Source organism: Nelusetta ayraudi, unplaced genomic scaffold, assembly GCF_046127955.1.
Source record: "Nelusetta ayraudi isolate G7.1 ecotype Tasmania unplaced genomic scaffold, CSIRO-AGI_Nayr_v1 ptg000079l, whole genome shotgun sequence".
Classification (NCBI taxonomy): Eukaryota; Metazoa; Chordata; class Actinopteri; order Tetraodontiformes; family Monacanthidae; genus Nelusetta; species Nelusetta ayraudi.
In genome coordinates, this window is record NW_027466129.1 from 1,243,725 (window position 1) to 1,266,604 (window position 22,880).

A 22,880-nucleotide genomic window follows, 5' to 3' on the forward strand; every position below is an offset into this window, starting at 1 on the left:
GCCAATGCCGCCGCTGCTACATGTGGAAGTCCTTCCGGGAATTTGAAGGTGTTTATAAAGGAGGAAACACCGTTTGTCGTTTGGTGATTAAAAGTGTTTCAAACGCACGTGTGAGAGGAGCTGGGGGCGGAGCAACATGCTAGGCCGCCGCTACGTCCGTGCTACAGCGAGAAAACAACAGCCACTCTGATCTCCTACTGGGTCTGACCGGCCTCCTCGCAACTGGACAATACCAATAGTAATAACATCATAGTCATCGATATCGTGTCATCATAAAGATTAAATACACAGGAAATAATCAGAGTAACCATGCTGCAAACATTTGCTATGTCAATGTACAAACGAAAAGCCCGAACAAAGTCCCTCGCCCGTCTCGGCCAAGTCAATAAATAAATACTTTTCTTTTCTCGCCCTGACAGTGTTCATGCTTCTTTTTCCACCACCAGGGCTTTAAAAATTAACTCACGGGACAGTAGGACAGTAAACAGTGCAGTACAGTAGGGGGCGCCGTGACCAAGGCAGGCCAGGCATCCCCGTGGAAAGTCGTCCCAAGAGACGTTATTAGCCGACGACAAAGACGAGAAAAAAATTTAAAATAAAAAATCCGAAACATTGCACGTGGTTCCTCAGCAGGATTTAGAAATACATTCAGAAAAAACAAAAACTATACACAATATAATAACGTCGGTACAATATTGTCGAGCAAAATACATTTTGTCGGAACGTTCAGGTGGTGCGCTACAAGAGTGAAGCAACGTCTGTCCCGCAACTAAATAAGGCCATTGGAAACCGAACAAGCCCTCATTTTAGCGTAAAAGTCTCTAAAGGCAGCTAACCACGCCCCTCCCCCCTACCCCACCGCCATCTCCACCGTCCAATCAGCACCCTCCGTTTGTTTAGAAAAATAAAAACATCTTCCGCTGGCGGAGAGACGAGTCACACTGAGAGGAGACATACTGCGTGTGCGTGTGCGTGTGCGTGTGCGTGTGCGTGTGCGTGTGCTGGTACATTCGAACCTCCCCTGGGGACTCTGAGCTGAAACAACACCAGCGCCTCTGGTCACCTTAGAAAGACCACTTTCCAGAGAGCACCGTTGAGGCCCTGCCCACTCCTCAACTGAAGCCACGCCTCCATCCGAAGTCTGTCCATCCGTCCGTCCACACCAACAAACAAACAAACAAACAAACAGACCATGAGACAACATAGTCTGCAAAAATGAACGGCAGACGGAGAAGACAAAAGAAAATACAAGTTTTAAGTTTTTGCAAAAGCTGGTTGAAAAAATAAATGAAGTGGACGCGAAGCTTTTCCACAAGTGTCTGAACACACACACACACACACACACACACACACACACACACACACACACACACACACACACACACACTGAAGCGAAAGGTAAAAGTTGCAGCTTTTACAATCCAAACTTTTTACTCTCTGCAACCAGGAGCTATGACTTCTTCCACCAACATCGGTTCTCATCATTGCACATCATCTGCTCTCGGTCAACACAACCAATCCAAAAGGCCCTGTTCAGACTGCCAGCCAAAATCCCATTTTTAGCCCATCCAGATTGAAACCGGATGGCTCTTTGGTATTTCATGTGATTTTTGTACAAATCACATGAAATATGATTTTTTTTTTTTCCCAAGACACTTGGTATTGAAACCACCTTCGGCAGGTGGTTTCTAATGGCGTTTGGACAGATGCGTTTCAGCGTGAACAGCTCCAAACACACCGATGGGTTTTGACTGTCCATGACGTAACTCTGCGCGACGCAAGAGCCAATGCGCCAGACCAGAGGGCGCCATTCCAGGTGCGGAGATTTGTCTGCGGTCTGAACGCAGCCCAAAAGAAACAGCAACAGTCTCAGAGAAGCTCTTCCACCACCAGGAGAACTCTTCTGAGGCCTGAGGGCGAGGAAAAATCATTGGGGGGGAAAAAAAAATCTAATTTTGTTTCATTTTGTTTTCTAAGATTTTCTCTTCTCAAACATGCTCTCCTCTACGAGCCGCACACTCAAGAGAGACATGTCTAGAAAAATCAGGGGAAGAAGTTTTCACTAACATGAGACACAAGACAAACGTCATCTGTCTGTCAGGACCAGGAAGTGGAGGCTGGACCTCAATGGGGAGGAGAGGATGGAAAAATAAAAAAATAAAGGCTGGAAGGAAGAGGTTCTGGACGGTTGACCATAGATGGCCTGAGGTGCAGCAGAGGTGAGAAGATATATTAGAATCACCTCCAAATATTCCCTTTTTGTCCAGAGGGAAGGAAGGAAAAAAGAAAGAAAGAAAAAAGAAAAGAAAGGAAAGAAGAAAGAAACAAAGAAAGGAGCAACAGCAGACTGATAGGCAGGAGTGGAGGTGCGAAAACATGCACATAACAGAAGAACAGTCCGGAAAAACATGTCGAGGACAGAACCAGAACTTTTCAATCCAACAGACTTCAGATGATAAACAAAAAAAAAAAACATTTAAAATTTACCCGCTGCCTCGTGTCTGAGGCTCTCCTGTAACAATCTGAAGAACGGTCACATGACCACTGAAACACACGGTCACATGACCAGGAAAACACACAAATAAACTTTAGTCTCACATATCAAATCTGAAGATCAGGAATAAAGTGCAATCTTCATCACAAACACTGGCCGGAGACGAGACAGGAGGAGGGTGGGGGGGTCAAAGGTGTCGGCCCGAGCGCTACGTCCCCCTTGGACGGGGGTGGGAGGGGGTCGGGGGGTGACATCACAACTGGGCGGTTCCCAAAGTCTCTCACTCTCACACACACACACACACAGAGGGTGTGTCTGTGACTGTGGCGCCCCCTGGGTGTGGAGCACCATCTTCCCAGAGTGCACCCTGTCTGTCCTGTCCTGTCCTGTCCTGTCCTGTCCTGGCCAGTAGGGGGCGACTCTGCCTTCCTTCGAGCCCAGAGAGTCCAGAAGCCGAAGAACAGACGCAGCAACTTCACCACGAGGTCGGCAAGCAAATCATGCAAGCTGGTACACACAGTATCACAAAGAAGTATTCCTCTATTTATATATCTTATATATGTATAATCTGTATAGAAACTCTGCCCTGTGGAAACGCTAGCACGTCGGCGTTGCTACCTCACATTAAAACGCCGTCCGGTGAAGCTCCGCCCCTCAGCCACCGTCGGCTCCTCCTCCCCCTCCTCCCGCTGGGTTCTTTTTTGCATTACATCTAAAGTCACAGACTCCATATGCTACATATCCATAGTTCATACTGAATAACTACATGACCTACTACATAATAGGAATAATAACAACTATAACAATTGCTTTGGTTTTTAAAAAATAGTTTTTTTGTTGTTGTTTGTTTTTTTCTCATCTTGGTTTGGCATAGAGAGTTGAAGAGATTGGCATCAGGGTGGTGCTGGGAGGACTGGTGGGTGTGGCCTCTGAGAGGGTGGGTGTGGTGTATGTCACTCGTGGGTGTGGTTCTGGCAGTTGTGGGAGTGGTGCTAGGGATTGCGGGTGTGGATCCTGAGCCCTGGGTGTGGTATATGGGCCTTGTGGACGTGGTACATGGAATCGACCGGTGGGTTTGATTTTTGAGTTTCTATGCAGTGGGCGGGGCTGAGGCGGTATGGAGGCGGAGCAAACTGCTACATGTTTTCAATGAGTCCTACTTCACGTGGGAATCTCTTGCTGGGGTTTTTCCCTCCGTAAGATACCTCAGTGGCGTCTTGTTATTTGTGCCTCGGGACTCGAGTGCGTGTGTGTGTGTGTGTGTGTGTGTGTGTGTGTGAGTGAGTGCGCGCTGCGTACCTGCGCTGCAACAAAAAAAAAATTGGAAAACGCAGCGGCTGTGTATTTACAGTACGTGTGTCCGTGTTTGCATGTCTGGGGGCCTGGCTTGGGGGGCCGGAGCCAGGGGAGGGGGCGGAGGGGGGGTTGGTCTAGGGGCAGGACGGGCTGGTGGCGCTCTCCAGCGACGACTGCGACAGGCGGCGGGTCAGCGGGCCGATGCTGGGCTCGGCCAGCGAGGAGGTAGGGAACAGCCTGAACCAGCCTGCAGCGCCGTCCTGCAGGTCCAGGTCCTCCAGCAGGATCTGCACCATCCCCATGAAGCACTTGTGGTCCATACGGCCGTAATCCCCCCACACTATCACCTGCAGGAGGGGAGGGGGATGGAGGGGGGGGGGGGGGTCTCGAGTCAGTCAGAGCGGCCAATCAAGAGCAGCGAGCAACGTGTTTCCGCTGAATAGACAGGAAGTGGCTGGAGAAATGATCAATTCATGAATATGGAAGCACAATTAGAGAGTTGTTGTCCACTAGATGGTGGTAAGTGAGCACTAATGTCTGAGATGGTCAGTGCTGTGTTGAAATGGGTACGTCTGGAATAATAATAATAATAATAATAATAATAATAATAATAATAAACATCCTGTTTTTAGCATTCCCACTACGTTATCAGTCAGGCCCCACTGGACCAGTGTACTGTACAGCTGTGTGTCCTGCTGATCCGGCTCACCTGCAGGACTTTGCCCTGAGGGCTCTCGTCAAACAGCAGGGTCTGCTGGTAGGTGGGGTCCAGGTTCTTCTTGACGACTTTGGTTTTCTTCTTGGCTACACACACGCCGTTCTCCAGCAGGTAGACCTTCACGTAGGTGGCTGAGGACGGACAAGGAGGGAGGAGAGGAGGTGAGGAGGGGAGTGCAGGGGAGGGGGTCCATCAGGAGGCCCCTGAGGTGAGCTTAAGGTACCTGGTGTATTCTTGGAGCCTGGTTTGGGGATCAAACCTCTGGCCTGGTTGATCTCCACCTCCAGCTGGCCTCCTCGCTCCACCACACTCACATGGACGTCCCCTGGTGGAGAGAGAAGGTCATCATCATCATCATCATCATCATCATCATCATCATCATCATCATCATTTTATTTTCATCATCACTATCACTATCATCAGTCTCACAGGCTGCAATGACCAGGACTCAACAGCGGGGGGAGACAGAGAGCCACTGCGTGCACAGCAGGAGGGTCTCTTCTGACGCCCTCCTGCAGCAACGACCTTTGCATGAAAGATTTATGGCTGATGCAGGGAATATCAGAGCGACGGTGCTGCAGCTGCTCCAGTTCCAACTCAGACCCTTTAAATCTTTCACGTTATTTACGACACAAACTTTTCATCTACGTTGTGTTTCTCGCACATCTGTCTGCTAAAGAGCCTCTGGAAAACATTTGCTAGGATACAGGAAGTGGAAGTTTGAGGCTGACCAATCACATTAGTCCGTGGTGACCACAGCTCCAGGCTTCCTATTGGTCAGAGGTTCACGTGCAGCAGTAACCAATCAAACTGTCCATATTATGTAAGTATCATACTTTTTTTCCCTCTTACTATGTGCATATTTTTATTTTATTCCTTTATTTCTTTTTAATTAATATAATTAATGTAATTTATTCATATAATTCTATAATATATTAATAAATTTATCAATATTATATTAATTAATATTAATAGATAGATTATGTAATTTATTCATATAATTTCCCTTCTTTCACACTATACTGTTGCTGTGATTATGCAAATTTCCGCTATGTGTGATTAATAAAGGCTTATATTCAATTATATTCACTTCCGGTTTTCACAGCTAAGAGGAAGTGCTAGCCAAAGAACTAGAAACACCTTCTAGAAGAAGAAGAAGAAGAAGAAGAAGAAGAAGAAGAAGAAGAAGAAGAATGCCTTCATTTATGAGAAACAGTGGAGACATTTTCATGGTACAACAGCACTTAGAGTGCAAAGAGAAGGGATTGGAAAGGTGGATGAGAGAGGTTTGTCGTCTTAAAGGGGGTGACACCCCCAAACTCACCCATAGGGGGCGTGGCTAAGGTCTGCCGGCCCACGATCTGGGCGGGGCCCAGCCCGTCCAGGAAGTCGCTGAACTGGCTCTCGGGCCCCAGACGAGTGGTGGGGAAGACAAACCTGTGGGGGGAGGAGGAGTGGGAGAGGGAGGAGTCAGACAGGGGGGCGGGGCCGGAGAGAGCCGGGCCAGGGTTGGGGGCGGGGCCACTCACGTCCCGTCGGAGCTGTTGGAGTTGGTGCTGCCGTCGGTGGAGTCCTTGCTGCCCTGCCGTGTCACCCGACTCCTCATCTCCACCGCGATGCCGGTCTCGGTGCTCCTCCGGATGGCGCTGCGGAGCTTCTTGGTGCCGCCGTCTGGTGGGGGGGAGCGGAGGAGGGGGGGCACAGGAGTGGAGAGTGGGAGGGGTCATCAAAACAATGGTCCAATACAGGAGGGTGGGATGACCGGAGAAGGGTAGGGTGGGGGTGCAGACTGCTGCTGCTTTCTATATATAACCCTGCAGTCATGGATGCTTGTGCTGTGTGTGTGTGTGTGTGTGTGTGTGTGTGTGTGTGCATGCGTTGGGCACCCAGACAAACTCCATTCACCCCTGCTACCATGACAACCACCAGCCCCCTCCCTCAGGTCTGGATCAGATGATGATGATGAAGCCACCTGAGACAAGCAAAGCTGCATCACTTGCTCCATCACTTCCACCTCCTTCACTTCCTCTATCACTCCCACCTCCACCACTTCCTCCATCACGTCCACTTCCATCACTTCCTCCATCATTTCCACCTTCATCACTTCCTCAATCACTTCCACTTCCATCAATTCCTCCATCATTTCCACCTTCATCACTTCCTCAATCACTTCCACTTCCATCAATTCCTCCATCATTTCCACCTTCATCACTTCCTCCATCACTTCCACTTCCATCAATTCCTCCATCATTTCCACCTTCATCACTTCCTCCATCACTTCCACTTCCGTTACTTCCTCCATCATTTCCACCTCCATCAATTCCTCCATCGCCTCCTCCATCACTTCCACCTTCACCACTTTGTCCATCATTTCAACTTCCATCACTTCCTCCATCACTTCCACCTCCATCCATGTTCTTGTTTCAGTGATTGATCACAGCAAACCCAGTCCAGTTCCTGCACAAGGAGCTTCTTCCTTTTTCTCCACCGCCTCCTCCTCAAACCGTCTCTGAACTCTGAAGCAGCTTCTCACCCTCTGGCTCCGCCCCCTCAGCTCTCAGCACAAAGCAGTTGTCTCTTCCTTCCCCCTTTAATCCGCTCCTCCACTACCTCCCCCCCTCCTCTTCTCCTCCTTCTCTCCCTCCATCCGTTTCCATGGCGATGCTGCTGCCTGCATTGCACCAAGAGTCCCGGCCGGCGTGTTCACTCCCCCCACCGCCCCCCACCCCCCGCCCGCTCTCCAGAGTTTCCTCCCGGCCGCTGCTACTTTTCCTCCCTCCACATCCCTTCCACTCCTCCCCCTTGTCCTCCTCTTTCTCATCTCCTGCTCATGCTCCTCCTACTTCCTGTTTCCTTTTTCCACCAATAAAAAAAACTTTGTCTTTCTCGATCTCCCACTTGTCCATCTCGCGTTGCTGGTCGCACGCCACCCTGGAGGAAGTCGTCGCTAGAAGAGGCCACACACACACACACACACACACACAAAGGGTGCTTGTGAATGTTACATAAGCTGCTGGAGAAGCGAGAAGCTTCTTCATGTGTGAAGGAGCGATTTTTCACATTGTCTCCTGTTAGCGTAGCTGTGATGAGTAAGACTGGCTCCCTGAGGAGGGACACACACACATACATACAGAATCTCTCTCACACACACACACACACACAGATGAGGCTTCACACAGCTTCAGAACTTTCTGGGTGTTGCTACATTGGTTGCCTGCTTGGTGAAAGGCATGATGGGTGATTTGGTGGAGGGGGAGGGGGAGTTTTGAATTTTGGGACGGACGAGGAAAAAAACAATGACTGATATGATCCGCAGGTGTGTGTGTGTGTGTGTGTGTGTGTGTGTGTGTGTGTGTGTGTGTGTGTGCGCGCGCGCGTCCCTTCTCTTCATTACGCCCTAATCTACAGTCTGTTTTTTTCTCCTTCTTCTCTTTTTTCCAGACTCTCTGGACGCAGCGGCGCACCAATCAGACGCCCCGCTGACGACAGCCACCGGGGGGCAGTGCATAGCAACCGTAACCAGGCAGCAGCGGCGTTCGTTTGGAGGCGGGGTCGTGGTGGTGGTGGTGGGCATGTTTGGACCACCCCAGTCCACCCACCTCCCAATCCCACCCCTCACCCCCTAAATCTGGAGAACACACACACAGATACACAGATACTCGCGCAGGGTTGGATTGATGGACCAAGGGAAAGGGGCGGGGCCAGCGAGGTCATACAGGAGGCTCATCAGTGGCAGGATGTCGACAGTTAATTGGCCTCCACACTTCCTGCTAATGGCAAATTATTATCCAATGAGCACGAGGGATAATCTGATCCCAGCGGGGCCCCTCCCATCAGGAGAGGGGCGGGGAGAAGAGGGGGACATGGGAAGGGAAGGAGGAGGGGAAGTTTCAAGGAAAAACTGAGGGATGATCGTCCATAAAGCTTAAAAAAAATCAGCAGTGAGTCGACCAGTTAAACAGCAGGTGTGGTATTTTTGTGGTATTATTCCTGCTGTGACTCCTGCTGCCAGTAGGGGGAGAAGTAGTCTGAACATGTCAGCTGGTACAACAGGAACCGCCTGGCTGAAATTACAGAGGTCCTATTTAGAAAGAAAGTGTGTGTGTGTGTGTGTGTGTGTGTGTGTGTGTGTGTGTGTGTGTGTGTGTGTGAGTGTGTTCTTCTTCTTCTTTCCCTTCCTGCTTTTTATTTGACAGCAACACAATCCCACAGCAGCGAATCCCTGCAGCAATCAGAGACTTGGACAAGAGCTGATGACATCCTGAGTGTACACACACACACACACACACACACACACACACACACACACACACACACACACACACACAGGCAGTCAACCAACACGGTGACTCACGTCTCTCTTCAACCTGGAAAGTCTGTTTTGTCGCTTCCATCCTAGTGATGCTGCCAGGTTGTGCTGTTGTGTCGTGTTGTGCTGTGTTCAGTGGCGGTCCGTGCTTTTCACACCCAGGCCATCAGTGACGTCATATTTAGTCAACTCTAAATGAAAAGGCCTCATGTTACCCTCAATATGACACGACGGCGGGAGAATCCATAGAGAATCACACCTACACATCGTATCATAGGTGACCTGGTCGAGCAACACTGAGTTTTAACACATTATTTAAAATCCCAACTAAGAGTAGGAAACTACGGCCACTGACGAGCGAACACTGAAAACTGAAAACAGACAAAGAGATTCCTCGGCAAAGTCCACCAACAGAACTCCGAGAGCTTTAACTCTTGTCCAAACTGCTCCAATAAACTGCGCATTGTCGCCGTTTCATATGAGAGACCAACAAGACGACAACGAATGTTATATGTGTGTGTGTATATATGTATATATATATATATATATATATATATATATATATATATATATACATATATATATATATATGTATACATACATAGAGAGAGAGAGAGAGAGAGAGTTTTTAACCATTAGTTTAAAAGTCTCTTTCCTTGTTTTCAGGCCAAAAGAGAGAAGAGGAGGAGGAGGAGAGGCGCTGCTGACGGTCCAGAGGAGGAGCTCAGCAGAGTCTCAGCAGAGTCTCAGCAGCCGTGCACGCCCGCCGCTCAGCCGTGCACGGCCACCACCGTGAACGCTCGCCGTGCACGCCCGCAACAGCTCTGCGGCGCTGACGGAGGATCAACTCGCTCAGGAGATAAAAACCGTGTTGAGCAGCGAGCGGGCGAGCAAGAGAGAGAGAGAGAGAGAGAGAGAGAGAGAGAGTGAGTGAGTGAGTCACCCATTAAACCTGGGAACCCGCCCGTGTGTGTATGTGTGTGTGCGCGCACTAGATTCTAATAATAGCAGGTAATACATCGAATGCAGACGGAAGCGAAATGCCACCCTCTCCCTCACTGAACACCAGCCTGTTACAAAAGCAGCCACGCTGAGACAAGAAGACACACACACACACACACACACACACACACACACACACACACACACACACACTCGGACTTTCACACACAGCAGCAGATTTGTGTGCAGCAGCTGCAGATTCCAGACTCAAGTTGTTTAAGTCTGAATTTAAATTACAAAAAAAACGAAAGCAGTTCCACTACCACACATCATCATCATCATCATCATCATCACCACCATCATCATCATCATCATCATCACCACCATCACCACCATCACCACCACCATCACCATCACCATCACCACCACACATCACCATCACCATCATCATCATCACCACCATCACCACCATCATCATCACCACCATCATCATCACCACCATCAGCACCATCACCACCACCATCACCATCACCATCACCACCACACATCACCATCACCATCATCATCATCACCACCATCACCATCATCATCACCACCATCATCATCATCACCACCATCACCACCATCACCACCACCATCACCATCACCATCACCACCACACATCACCATCACCATCATCATCATCACCACCATCACCACCATCATCATCACCACCATCACCACCATCATCATCACCACCATCAGCACCATCATCATCATCATCACCACCACCACCACCATCATCACCACCATCACGGAAATACTGAATTCTAAATAGTTGTAATAATTCATTAATAAACAATCTAGAGCTAGATCAGGTAGATTCTCTTTCCTTTTCCTGGCTGGTGGTGAGGAGTCTACAGCAGAGCAACAACAACAACAACAAACAAACTCTGATCACACAGCTCCCTGTGACTGGAAACATATTTGTCAAAGGTCAAAGGTCACTCACTCCCGCTATGAAAACACACCAACCGAAGAGTGAAGAAGTGAAGTCGTCCAGGACGTAACGAGCAGCAGCAGGCGGCCGGGAAATACTTGGATTTACACTCAAACAAATTAATATTTTAATCAGAAGACGCTGCTTTCCTCTGCTGTCGAGGGTTTTCAGCCGGACCGAGAGATTTTCCTCTTGTCCCACTTCTGTTTGGGGAGGAAGAGGTTGCGAGGAGAATCTAGACAGTTAGCCAGTGAGCAGCCACAGTTAGCCCGGTGTTTGCAGCCTCCTGCTCAAACTGGGGCTTTGGCTGAAATCTTCCACACCTTTAGTTTGGGAAGAGACAAACTCAGAGGGCGGAGCCGACACCTGGTGTGAGGTGGTGGAGGTGTGATTTCACCCCTTGTGACATCACAAAGGGTGAGTGATACAGAGCGGCTGGATGGACAGAATCAGGAGCGTCTGGTGGAGGAGGGACGGCGGTGTGACGCACTGACTTTTTTTGCTCCTCCGCCGGCGGAGACGATTCTAAATATAGAGCTCCCCCCCCCACGCCGTCCCCTCCCTCTCTCCTTCCTCATCCAAACTCCTCCTCCTCCTCCACCTCCTCCTCCTCAGTCCTGCTGCAAACACATGGCGGAGGCGGCGGAGGAGCGATCGACAACGGCGCTCTGATGCTCCGTCTGTGACGCAGAGCCGCCGCAACCTGAGCAGGATATAAATAGAGCACCAAGATCTGGCAACCCAGATCTGGTCATGATGCTAACGGTCACGATGCTAGCGGTCATGATGCTAAACCCCAATTCACACCGAAAGCGTCTGTGGCGCGTCTGCAGCCATTACAGTCAGAGTGCAGGTGCACAGCAGGCGCGACACGGTGAAACCACGCTGCTTGGGAAAAATACGCGGCTGTTCTATCTGTCACGCTTAGCGACCGCATCAATTGCGGCAGGTAGGATAGTTCAGGCAGGAAGTAGTCAAGTAGGAAGTAATCAGAAAACACGGTGGATCCGGTTGGTTTTCATAATAACACGCAATGTGCTGGATTTAGTTTTTGTATGTGCTGTATTTTATTGTGAAACGTCAACGTGACGTATCGGCTTCGACAATGTTCAGTTTGGCTGTCAAACAACAGATCCGTTTTCACTTTGAACCTGAAACTATGATGAACTAATGTCTACTTTAAATACCTGCATTTTGTATCACACCAGAAGTTCGGTTTATTATTATTTTTCTTTTTCTTTTTTTTTTACACACAGTGTTACTTGAGACGCAGTTCAGACGGGCAAAAGAGTTTCGTTTCATTGTTGTTTTCTTTAAATACACGCAACACAACCTGGGTTGTCACGCGATCTTGCAACCCTTGCGTGAACTGACGGAGGCGCTGCGCTGGACGCCTCGCTCTGAAAGCTGTTTGGTGCGAGAGGAGACGGAGACGTGAACGCCGCAGATGCTTTTGGTGTGAATAGTGGCTAACGGTAAAACTATGCCGCTCATCATCATCATCATCATCATCATCATCATCATCATCATCATCATCATCAAGCCGCTTTAAAACTCTTGATGCCTCGCCTTGACCAACAATACGCTTGGGGAGTTGGCGCCCTCTGTGGTGACAATGTGTAGCCGCACCAAAAAAAAAAAAATGTTCTCCGCCCACGTCCAGTTTGTTTCTGCCATGTGATTGGCCGCTGACACCGACCTTGCTGGTTGAGCTGCTGCGTGCTCTTGCTCCACTGCGACAGCCCCACGATGGCCACCATCTTGGCTCCCAGGCTGGAGCGCCGCTTCTTATTTCCGGCCAGCGAGGCCGAGTCGGGTCCCCCGCCCCCGCCGCCGCCGCCGCCGCCGCCACCACCGCCACCGCTGCCGCCGCCGGGACTCTTCTCCAGGCTGTACATGGCGCCGGAGATGCTGGAGGAGCGAACCACGTTCCGGGCCGCCGCACTCAGGCCACCGGGGCTGGGAACCTCCACCGAGCTGCTGAGCATCATGGTTCCTCGCTGGACGGGAGGGAGGGGCCGAAGGGGGCAGAGCAGCGTCTGCAGGTGGGGAAGGGGGGGGGGGGGGGGGTCATAAAGGTCAGAAGGTCAGAAGATCACAGGAGGAGCAGGAAGAACCAGGTGTGAGGAGCTCGACTCTCAAAAACTGGTTCCTGGCAACCATGTCGGACGATGCTAACTGTAGCGATGCTAACAGAGAAGAAGAAGAAGGAGAAGGAGGAGAAGGAGAAGAAATCTGCAATTTAAAACTTGTGGCACAGTTTTGTGGCTAAATGTGGCTAAGCTAAAACCATCCGCTGCACACTGGTGTGATGCACAGAGGAGTCGTCCAATCACCCACCAGGGTCGTCGTCGTCGTCTCCTCCACCCACTTTGCCATAGTTAATGAGCCTCATACTCCTCCCCCTCTCCACCCCCTAAAGAAACTTTGAAGCTGAAACTTTGAGTAAGAGGGTCAGTGGAGGAGGTCTCACACACACACACACACACACACACACACACACACACACAAGTCCAAGGTGACCCAGTCAGCAGCAGTGTAATTGTGAGTCTGTCAGACTCTGGAGCTCCAGTCAGCAGCAGCAGCAGCAGCAGCAGCAACAGCAGCAGTGTCCAAAAGGTTGCTCCTCTACCCTGGTTCCCACTCTCTGACAAGTGTCTGGGGGGCTGAAGAGCGCTTTGTCTCTATCAACATTTGTCTACATTTTTCTAAACTTTTGGTTAGAAAACTTCAGCGGAGGACTTGAAGTGGACACTGCTGCTGCTGCTGCTGCTGCTGCTGCTGCTGAGGCGGAGGAGGAGCTGCTGTGGAAAGTTTGTATCTAATATAAACAACAAAAACTAAACAGAAGGTAAACTTCTGCACGGCCACACACACACACACACACACACACACACACACACACACACACACACACACACACACACACACACACACACACACACACACATCTGACCCAACAGAGAGCAAACAAAACACATGCTGCATTCACAGTGCCAGCCAGAGTGCAGGAGATTACAGCACTTAGAATCTTTCTTCAGGACCGCCACAATAAGTTTGACTGCCACCTACTGGCCCGGAATGCAAACTGCAGTGTTATTTTCATGTTGGTCAGCGTTCATGGTCCATGTTGGCAAAAAAAACCAAAAGAACAACGAGGGAACAAGACGAAGTGTCACACAGATTAGCTGAACACAAACTGGCTGTTTCACGCCTTGCAGGGCACCAATACAAAACACACACACACACACACACACTCTAACAAATGTTAACAGCTGTGAAATAAAGAGAAAACGGGAGGGGGAGGAGGTTCGAAATCCCCATCATTTTATTTTAAATCCAATTAGGATCTTTAACGAGGTGAATGGTCGAGTCGTGATGTCGCTCCAGCGGCACCAATCAGCTGACGGCTGTTTGATCCGTCACGCCGTGCTGCTTTCCTCTCCATCAGGGCCTCTCACATTAAAGCTGAGGTGTCAAACTCTGGCCGTCGTTCTATGAAGCTTTGCTTCGTTCCACATTCAGTGTTGAAGCAAAACTTGTTTGGGTCCATAAAAAAAAAAAAAGGTTCACCGTTATATCTGCAGGAAGATTTGTTTTAATAAATATCAATGTTGGCCCTGAGACTTTGTCTAAGTTTTGAATTTTGTCCCCATTGTGTCTGTCTTCTACCCACTGGTGTGAGGTCATCAGGGGAGGGGCCAGCGCTTAATCAGATTACACCAGACAAAAAACTATCGTGGTGTTGTTTTGTTTTTCATTCATAATTCATAATAAAAAAAACAAAACCTGGTCAGGTGAGGTTTCAGAGGTCTCTCTCTCTCTCTCTCTCTCTCTCTCTCTCTCTCTCTCCAGCCAATCCTCTGCTTCTCAGTGGGAGGTCTGTGAAGGGTGCCACCCCCTCCCGCAGTCTTATCCCTCATCCTCTCATCCTACCAACTCAGCGATTCTCTCTGAGCTCTTCTCCTCCCTTTCATCGCCACCGGGAGAGTCCCTCAGTGGGGGTGGAGGGGGGGGGGGGGCAGAGGACAGAGAGAGATTTAGGGGGAGAGGAGGAGGGTGAAATGGTGAGCGGCACTGGAGAGGAGAGAGAAAGTGGGTTAAGAGGGACGTGATGGACGCGACCCGAGTCGCCCTGAGTCACCACTGCTGACTAATGGAGGGAGAGAGAGAGAGAGAGAGAGAGAAATGTCAGCGCTCTCTCTCTCTCTCTCTCTCTCTCTCTCTCTCACCCCACCTGGGGGGTTCAGCAGAACCTCCATCTCCCTCCAAAATACTCAGTTCCCATATCAACCTGCATGTGAAAGTGTGTTTCCTGCTGGAGATCGAGATAAGAGCTGCTGCTGTACACACACACACACACAAATATGTATATATATATATATATATATATATATATATATATATATATATATATATATATATATATATATATATATATGTTTGTATGTGTGTGTGTGTGTGTGTGCGTGTGTGTGTGCGTGTGTGTGTATAATGTCTCTCTCTCCGCTGCTGTTTTTAAACTAGTGTCTGGAGTTTTTTTTTTGTCCTCCTCCTCCTCCGTCATCACTCCATCGTCCTGGTCCGACCCAGTTTTTTTTTTCCCTGCTGCTGCTGCTGCTGCTGCTGCAGACGTCACTAAGGTTTTGTTTCACACGTTCTGTGGATTTTTTTTTAGGCCAGACCTCCCACAGTAGGCGGCGGCGGCAGCCGCTGCAGCAGCAACAGCAGCTCAACTGGACAGGTTGCTGCTGCTGCTACTGCTGCTGGTGCTGCTGCTGCTGCTGCTGCTGCTGCTGGTGCTGCTGGTGCTGCTGCTGCTGCTGCTGCTGCTGCTGCTGCTGCTGCTGGTGCAGCTGTTGCTGGTACTGCACCTGAAGCTGCTGGTGCTGCTGCTGCTGCTGCTGTTGCTGCTGCTGCTGCTGCTGCTGCTGCTGCTGCTGCTGCTGCTGGTGCTGCTGCTGCTGCTGCTGCTGGTGCTGCTGCTGCTGCTGCTGCTGGTGCAGCTGTTGCTGGTACTGCACCTGAAGCTGCTGGTGCTGCTGCTGCTGCTGCTGCTGGTGCTGTGAAGCCCCTTCATTTCAGCTCAAACTGACCTCCAGGGTCTCATCAGTCAGTGAAGGAGGGGAGGGGGGCATTGGCCAATCAGGTCGTGCCTCTCTGCCGTGGCTGCAACATCATTTGACCACTGTGGAGTTTGTTGAGCGGACACTATGGAGTGGCAACACAACACAACACACACACAGCTCCTCCTCCTCTCTTCCCAGGAAACCAAAGCAGCCCTTCAGATGGTGTTTTTGGAGAACACAGCTACAGGTCACATGACTCTACTGCCCCCCCCAAAAACCTCCCATTCCCCCGCCAGGTCCCTGCAGCGCCGCCGTCCGTCATGACCATCTGACATGAGCTCACAGCTCAGCGTGCAGCTGGCACCAGACCTCAACTAGAGTGGAGGTTGTGTTGGTTGGTTTGTCAGACCTGCTATAGATACACAACTCCCCCTACACAAAGCCCCTACAGCCTGCCTGCACTCTCTCTCACACACACACACATACAGTCGACCTCTGACACCACAAGCAATCAATGCAAACAATCACTGTGCAGCAGCAGCCGCAGCAGCAGCAGCAGCAGCAGTTGTGTAGAAACACAACACAACACTGTATATTTAGGTCACATTAGAAAAGATTGCCCATTTTTTAAATTTTGTATAGTTTCCCAATTTGGAATCAATAAAGTACATCTACATATTGAAATATATAGCAGCTCTCAAAATGCAAATTGTGTCACGTGACAAAGACAAGGCAGGAGGTGGTGAAGATGGTACCCCCAGCAGGAGGCGATGAAGGTGATGAAGGTGATGATGATGATGATGATGATGATGATGATGATGATGGTAAAGGGCCACCGGTGGATTCATCAGGCCCGCAGCACAACACAACGGCAACGACAAATAACAACAACACACACGCGGACACCGCAGTTAGAGAGCGAGAGAGAGCGCGCGCGCACACTCACACACACACGCAATAGACACGGAGGTAGAAATGGAGGCGCTTACCGCTGGCGGGGTTGATGAGCGGAAGTCAAGGTGCGCGCCTGGACGGGGGGGGATGGCGCGCGCCTTGAGGGGGTGGCGGGAGGACGTCGTCAGATGATGTCCTGCGCGTGAGGCGTCTGGGAAAAGGACATCGTTTGCGTGGCTCGCGCGGCGGTGCGGTGCGGTTGCGGTGCAGAGTTTTCTGCGGCCGGTGCGTCCACTCGGTGCTGCTGCAGCTTCTCTGTGTGAGTGCGTGTGCGTGTGTGTGTGTGTGTGTGTGTGTGGGAGGGAGAGAGCGAGGGAGGAGGAGGAAGTCAAACAGCGACACTGTGTGGCCAAATATTGCACTGCGTCAGTTACGACCAACACACACACACACAGTGCCCACTTTGCGTCAGTTACAGCAGGCAGGCGGTGGCGGTGATGAGACACCCCGGACCGCCAGGGGGCGCAACAGGTCGGGAAGAGAAAGAGAGAAAAAAAAAGTCTGATTGATTTCGCAGCAGCAGCAACAGCACAGGCCACGCCCCCCTCTCCCTTCTACGCTATGATGTTGAATCATCATAGCGTGGTCACGTGATTTGCACCCAATCAGCGTGAGTGAATGGAACGTGCGTGCATGAAACGGCCTCATTGAAACAACACGAACCTGGTTACCGTCGTCGTCCTCACGCGCCGTGTGTATGACAGGTGATGAGTGCCGGTCACCGTCACCTCTCACCTCTCACCTGGTTGGTTTTCTCAGAAAGTTTTTTGTTTGTTTGTTTGTTTGTTTTTAATTTCTCCCGTTTGTCTTCAAACAGCTGACGTGAACCAACGACTTCAGCACAGTTCCTGCCCCCCCCTCCCTCCCCCGCTGAACGAACGAGGAGCCACTGACCCCACACCCACTTTTTTTTTTGTTCAAAAGATGGTTTTCATTCCCTCATTCATCTGCTGAATTATTGATGCGAGAGCTGCCAGCAGGGGGCGGGGCGGAGCAGCAGGAGAGGGGAACCAACTGCGATCCGTGACGTATAAAGCTCAGGATTTTTTTTAAATAATAATCATATATTTAGTAATAATAATAACAATTAAAGATCAGTTTGTTTGCATCTAATCAGGGGAAGGAACTGGACTGTCTGAACGTAGGTGAAGCAAAAATCAACGGATTCAAAGGAGAAGCAAAAAACCGCATTAGAATTTCTAGGTTTCTGATCTGAGACAGGGAAACTGAAAAATATATAATTCTCATTGTATGACTGGTTAGGGATTTTTTTTTTTTTAATGAAATTAACTGAGACGCTTATCATCAGCATTATTATTAAAGACTTCTTCGCCGTGTGGAGATTTGCTCTTGTAGTTGCCGCCCTCTGCTGGTTAACCTGCGTAACTACTGCGTTTGCCGTAAAGAAAACAAACACCTGTCTTGTCTTCCTCAATATTTGATCAATCACTTTGATAAAAAAAAAACAAAAATAATAAAAATACACATTTTTATTGATGAAATGAGAAGCACTGAGTCACTATATGAATTATTTACAAGTGTTATCTTAGGTCAGGAAGAAGAAAACACACCTAGCCTATTTTTACCCTGGTCATCAGCTGCAGCTGCAGCTGCAGACCAGCAGCGTCACGTGACCTTCCCGTGACTTTGGCGTGGTGCGGTCAAACCACCAGGATGTTGGCCGGTGGTGGTTTCAGGGGGATCTGGCCCAGCGTGAACCTCCTGGCGCGGAACTGCTCCAGCTCCTCGGCCGTCAGTTTGCTCTCCGGAGAAAACAAAGAGTCTGAGGCACCCGGAGCAGCAGCAGCCGCAGTGGGCGTAGCCACCGCTGTTGGCGTAGAGCCGAAACCCCCTCCCCCCATCTGTCCGAAAGCACCGCCACTTCCTGGATCTTTGGAGCCGAAGCCTCCGGCGAAGCCTCCCGACGTGGAGGAGAAGCTAAAGGAGGAGGCGGAGCCGAACCCCGAGGAGGTGGAGGAGGACGAGGCAGCAGCAGCAGCAGGTGGAGCAGCGAAGGAGAAGGAGGCTGCGGAGGTGGAGCCAAAGCCGGAGGAGGATGAAGGTGCCGATGATCCGAAGGCGCTGCCGCTGCTGCTGGTGGGGGCAGCGAAGCTGAAGCTGCTGGCCGGGACCGCAGCTGCAGCTCCGAAGCCGCTGGCCGGGACCGCAGCTGCAGCTCCAAAGCCGCTGGCCTGGACCGCAGCTGCAGCTCCGAAGCCGCTGGCCTGGACCGCAGCTGCAGCTCCGAAGCCGCTGGCCTGGACTGCAGCTGCAGCTCCAAAGCCGCTGGCCTGGACTGCAGCTGCAGCTCCAAAGCCGCTGGCCTGGACTGCAGCTGCAGCTCCGAAGCCTGCAGACAATCAGAGGGACTCACAGTCAGCTTGTTCAGACAACAACAACAACATGATCACATCTTATTGTTATGAATGTGTTGTTCTACAATCAGGATGCAGCTCTCACAGTGTAATACATAATAATAATTACCTATAGAATAATAATAATAATAATAATAATAATAATAATAATAATAATAATAATAATAATAAATAATAACCTTTCAAGGCTACGTCTTTATTTATTTTTATTTATCTCCTTACTTGTTGATATATATCTATATAATAATAATAATAATAATACTAATGAATTCTTTTTTCTCCTCCTTCATCATTTCAGCCCTAATTACTCAAATGCATATTTATCTATTTTGTTGTTTTATTCGTTTGTGTCCATTTATCCATTTTTCTGTCCTGATGAGTCGCGCCACACCACACGCTAGCTAATAAATAAATGAAATAGATACAAGTCTATATACAGCCTGTCTGCCAGGAAGGCCTGAGGAAAAATCCCATTTAATGCTAACCAGCCAGCATGTGTAATTAGCCTCAGTGCTTCCTGCCATGTGAAAGTTCCATTTCTCTGCCTTTTTTTTTCCATTTCCCTTTGTTGTGTCTCAAATACTTCTGCTTATGCTGCAAACACGGTGACCACCGGTGGTAAAAGCAGGAACTGTTGCCTTATTTCCCAATTCTAAAAAAAAAAAAAACTTCTGTATGGGTCCCAACTTCCTGTCTGTCTGCCTGCCTGCCTGCCTGCCTGCCTGCCTGAGGAAGCGGCTCAGTCTGAGGTCATGTGACTGAACAGCTGACAGTGCTCTAAGCCCCGCCCACCTCCTCACCGTTGACCCCGAACCCAGATGCTCCTGCAGAGAAGAAGCCAGCCGTCATTGGTGTGGGGTTGTTGAGCTCGGCCAGCTGCAGGCACAGCAGAAGCAGAGGGGGACGTCACGCTAGCACGCTAGCACAAATTGTCTCGTGTGTGTGTGTGTTTGTGTCTGGCGTCTCACCACTGCAGCTCGGGTGGACGGACTCATCTGCCGCAGCTCCTGCACTCTGCTCCTCCACTGGTTCAGCAGCTGGTTCATGCCGTTCACCTAAACACAAGCAGCAGCAGCAGCAGCAGCAGCAGCAGCAGCAGCAGCAGCAGCAGCAGCAGCAACATTTAATGAAGACACAGCTTGGAATTAAACCATCATGCAATAATGGAATCATTATTGCAATCAAGCAGTGTTTACTGCTTATGAGAAATGAACGACTGAGCAGAATTTCATCTGATTGGCTGCTGAGATCCATATCAAGTATTGAGTTGCAGGACACTTACGTAGGGCTGCAGGTCTCCTGAGGCCCTGCAGGTGTAATACAAGAGCCGGATCTCCTCTGGGGAATGATCAGTGAAGCCTTAGGGGAAAACAACAAAGATATTCCAGGTTATTGTTGCAAAAAAAAGAAAAAAAAGAAATTCTTTCATCACATGCTAGTTCAAACACACACACACACACACACACACACACACACACACACACACACACACCTGACAAGGAGGCCTTGAAGTTGGAGTAGGAGGAGAAGCCCCACTGGCCTGAAGTCTCCCAAACCTCCATGTCCATCTGGATCATCTCCCTGCAGAAGAAGAAGAAGAAGAAGAAGAAGAAGAAGAAGAAGAAGAAACCTCATCTCACTTCTCCAGACGACACCCGACATTTTTTACACCACATTTAAAAAAAGAATAATAATAAATAGTCGACAGACTCACAACTTCTTGTCGTCATCTTCATCTCCACCTGCCTGCTGACCACCACCTCGTCCTCCTCCTCCTCCATCGCCTCGCCGTCCCTGCTCGAAGCTGCTGGAGGAGTTGAGAGCTGAGAACCGGTTGTCGCTGAAGCTGAAGTTGGAGGCCTTGACGTTGTCCCTCCTCCCGCCACCGCCACCGCCACCTCCTCCTCCTCCTCCTCCCCCTCGGCTCCAGTCGTCTCCTCCCTGGGAGAAGGAGGATTGCTGAGCGAAGCCTCCTCTCTGCTGGGACGGGTTCACCCACACTCTGTTCCCGAAGCCTGGAGCCATGCAGGAGAAACATCCGTCAACTCGTGTTGCTGTTGGTACGACTTTTTTCCACCGCTATGAGAGAAGATGAGCAGGTGTGATTTTGTAGGTTTTATTACAAGAAAGTTGTTTTTGACTTGTTGTTAACAATGACTGTAATCTCCTGTTTGTAGCCAGACCTCGATCCAAACCACCGGCGGAGGCTGATCACTGGAGCTAGCACTCGCTAGCTGTTAGCTAAGCCGTCTGCTACCTGATCGCAGCGTTTGAGAAGCAACAAAATGTATCATACAATGTTTTTGAAAGATAATAAACCACTTCACCTCCTCCTCCACCACCACTTCGGGGCTGCTGCTGCTGCTGCTGCTGCCCGAAGGAGCGACTGTTGTTGTAGCCTCCTCCACCTCCACCTCCACCTCCTCCTCCTCCACCTCCTCCTCCCCGGTTTCCGCCTCTCGGGTGCTCATTCCAGCACTTCTCTCCGTACCGGCAGCGTCCCTGCAGGAAGAAGTTGCACACCGGCATCCCGGAACCGCGTCTGGCGGGTCAAACGGACTTCAAGCAGCAGCTCTGGTCGAGCCGCGCTCATGAGCGCTGAGCGTCGCCGGAAATTTGCGTCATCACTACGCTGCCTGCATTGGCCTCATAAACACGGAGGGGAAAAACACACAGCGGCCCCGAGTGACCCGGCAGATGAATAACAGATGTTTTACGGGCTTTGGGCTGAATCTGCTTCCTTTTAGACACACTGGAAACGATTTCTTAATTTGAAAAATAAAATAGAGTAGAATAATTTCCGGTCAGATGATGTTTACGAAATAAAGTACTGTAAAGAAAGGAGTGAGGTGGCTATTAGTTGCTGATGAAAGAAGGTGTAATTGAGGTTTTGCTGGGAACATAAACACCATGTTTCCCTGCTGATGGAATGTGTTCACGTTTCGTAACGCCTCAGTGTCGTCTCTGATTGGTTTTCTTGATTTTCTAAATGATTCATAGATTTATTTATTTTTGACTGTGTTTAGTTCAACTGAAATTTTGGCAGCTGAACTTATAAACACCCATCTGTTGATCTGCTGCAGTCCCATAGCAGCTTCTCCACAAGGTCCCAAAGTCAGAGCATCCCAGGAGCTCTGTCAACTGATTAAACTCGTGCTGTTTTGCAATTTAAGCAAGGGATATAAATAAATAAATAAAAATAAACAGGCCTAAGGTTTTTTTTCATGCATTTGTGTCTCCTTTTGTTTTCAAAGCACTGGAACTCATTTCCTGACGTGCACGGCAGAAAAGTTAAAAGGGTGTTTTCATGCCTGAAAGCACAAACACATGTGAAATGATCTGATTAGCTTTAAACACACACACACACACACACACCAACACACACACACAGCCTGAAGGGAGAGGTGTGCCTGCGTCACTGTCATATCTCACCTTCGTAACTTCTTCTAGTCAGGTGTGTGTGTGTGTGGTGTGCACAAGATTCAAACCACCACTGAAACACAGCCGTCGGTCTGATGAAGACCACGACACAACAGTCCACACAAACACACAACTCAGGCCTGCTTTGGTGTTTGGTTTTCTCATGTAGGTCTTTTGTACATTTGTGGTTTGAATGTTTGCTGATCTGATGATCTTTTTGTGTTTTTATGTTGTTTCACTTGGGGACCATCCATGAAAATTAGCATCCACACTAATTCCGGCGTATTTACGCTACATCTTGTATCATGTGTGTCACGTATCACA

General features: G+C 49.7%; 2 protein-coding genes across 2 annotated transcripts; both read right to left on the bottom strand.

Annotated features, from left to right (window-relative positions):
* Positions 1 to 1,977: 1,977 nt before the first annotated feature.
* Positions 1,978 to 17,090, bottom strand: rims3 (regulating synaptic membrane exocytosis 3). The gene is made up of 7 exons (XM_076043953.1): positions 16,797 to 17,090; positions 12,438 to 12,777; positions 6,038 to 6,179; positions 5,833 to 5,945; positions 4,732 to 4,833; positions 4,500 to 4,639; positions 1,978 to 4,137 (listed from the first exon to the last, which is right to left on the bottom strand). Exons 2-7 carry the CDS (start codon positions 12,727 to 12,729, stop codon positions 3,925 to 3,927), a joined length of 1,002 nt encoding a protein of 333 aa, XP_075900068.1. The 5' UTR covers positions 12,730 to 12,777; positions 16,797 to 17,090; the 3' UTR covers positions 1,978 to 3,924.
* Positions 17,091 to 18,236: 1,146 nt separating this feature from the next.
* nup42 (nucleoporin 42) lies at positions 18,237 to 21,767 on the bottom strand. Its single transcript, XM_076044149.1, has 9 exons — positions 21,466 to 21,767; positions 20,851 to 21,150; positions 20,629 to 20,717; positions 20,419 to 20,495; positions 20,105 to 20,191; positions 19,937 to 20,012; positions 19,091 to 19,111; positions 19,014 to 19,030; positions 18,237 to 18,881 (listed from the first exon to the last, which is right to left on the bottom strand). Exons 1-9 carry the CDS (start codon positions 21,663 to 21,665, stop codon positions 18,423 to 18,425), a joined length of 1,326 nt encoding a protein of 441 aa, XP_075900264.1. The 5' UTR covers positions 21,666 to 21,767; the 3' UTR covers positions 18,237 to 18,422.
* Positions 21,768 to 22,880: the final 1,113 nt, after the last annotated feature.

Coding starts and splice junctions, on each gene's coding strand:
- rims3 (XM_076043953.1), bottom strand. CDS start 12,729: ATGATGCTCAGCAGCTCGGTGGAGGTTCCCAGCCCCGGTGGCCTGAGT. Junction 6,180..12,437: donor GCAGCAGCTCAACCAGCAAG/GTCGGTGTCAGC, acceptor CCCCCCCACCAG/ACGGCGGCACCAAGAAGCTC. Junction 4,834..5,832: donor CTTAGCCACGCCCCCTATGG/GTGAGTTTGGGG, acceptor TCTCTCCACCAG/GGGACGTCCATGTGAGTGTG.
- nup42 (XM_076044149.1), bottom strand. CDS start 21,665: ATGCCGGTGTGCAACTTCTTCCTGCAGGGACGCTGCCGGTACGGAGAG. Junction 20,496..20,628: donor CTTCAAGGCCTCCTTGTCAG/GTGTGTGTGTGT, acceptor TTTTCCCCTAAG/GCTTCACTGATCATTCCCCA. Junction 19,112..19,936: donor ATCTGGGTTCGGGGTCAACG/GTGAGGAGGTGG, acceptor GATTGTCTGCAG/GCTTCGGAGCTGCAGCTGCA.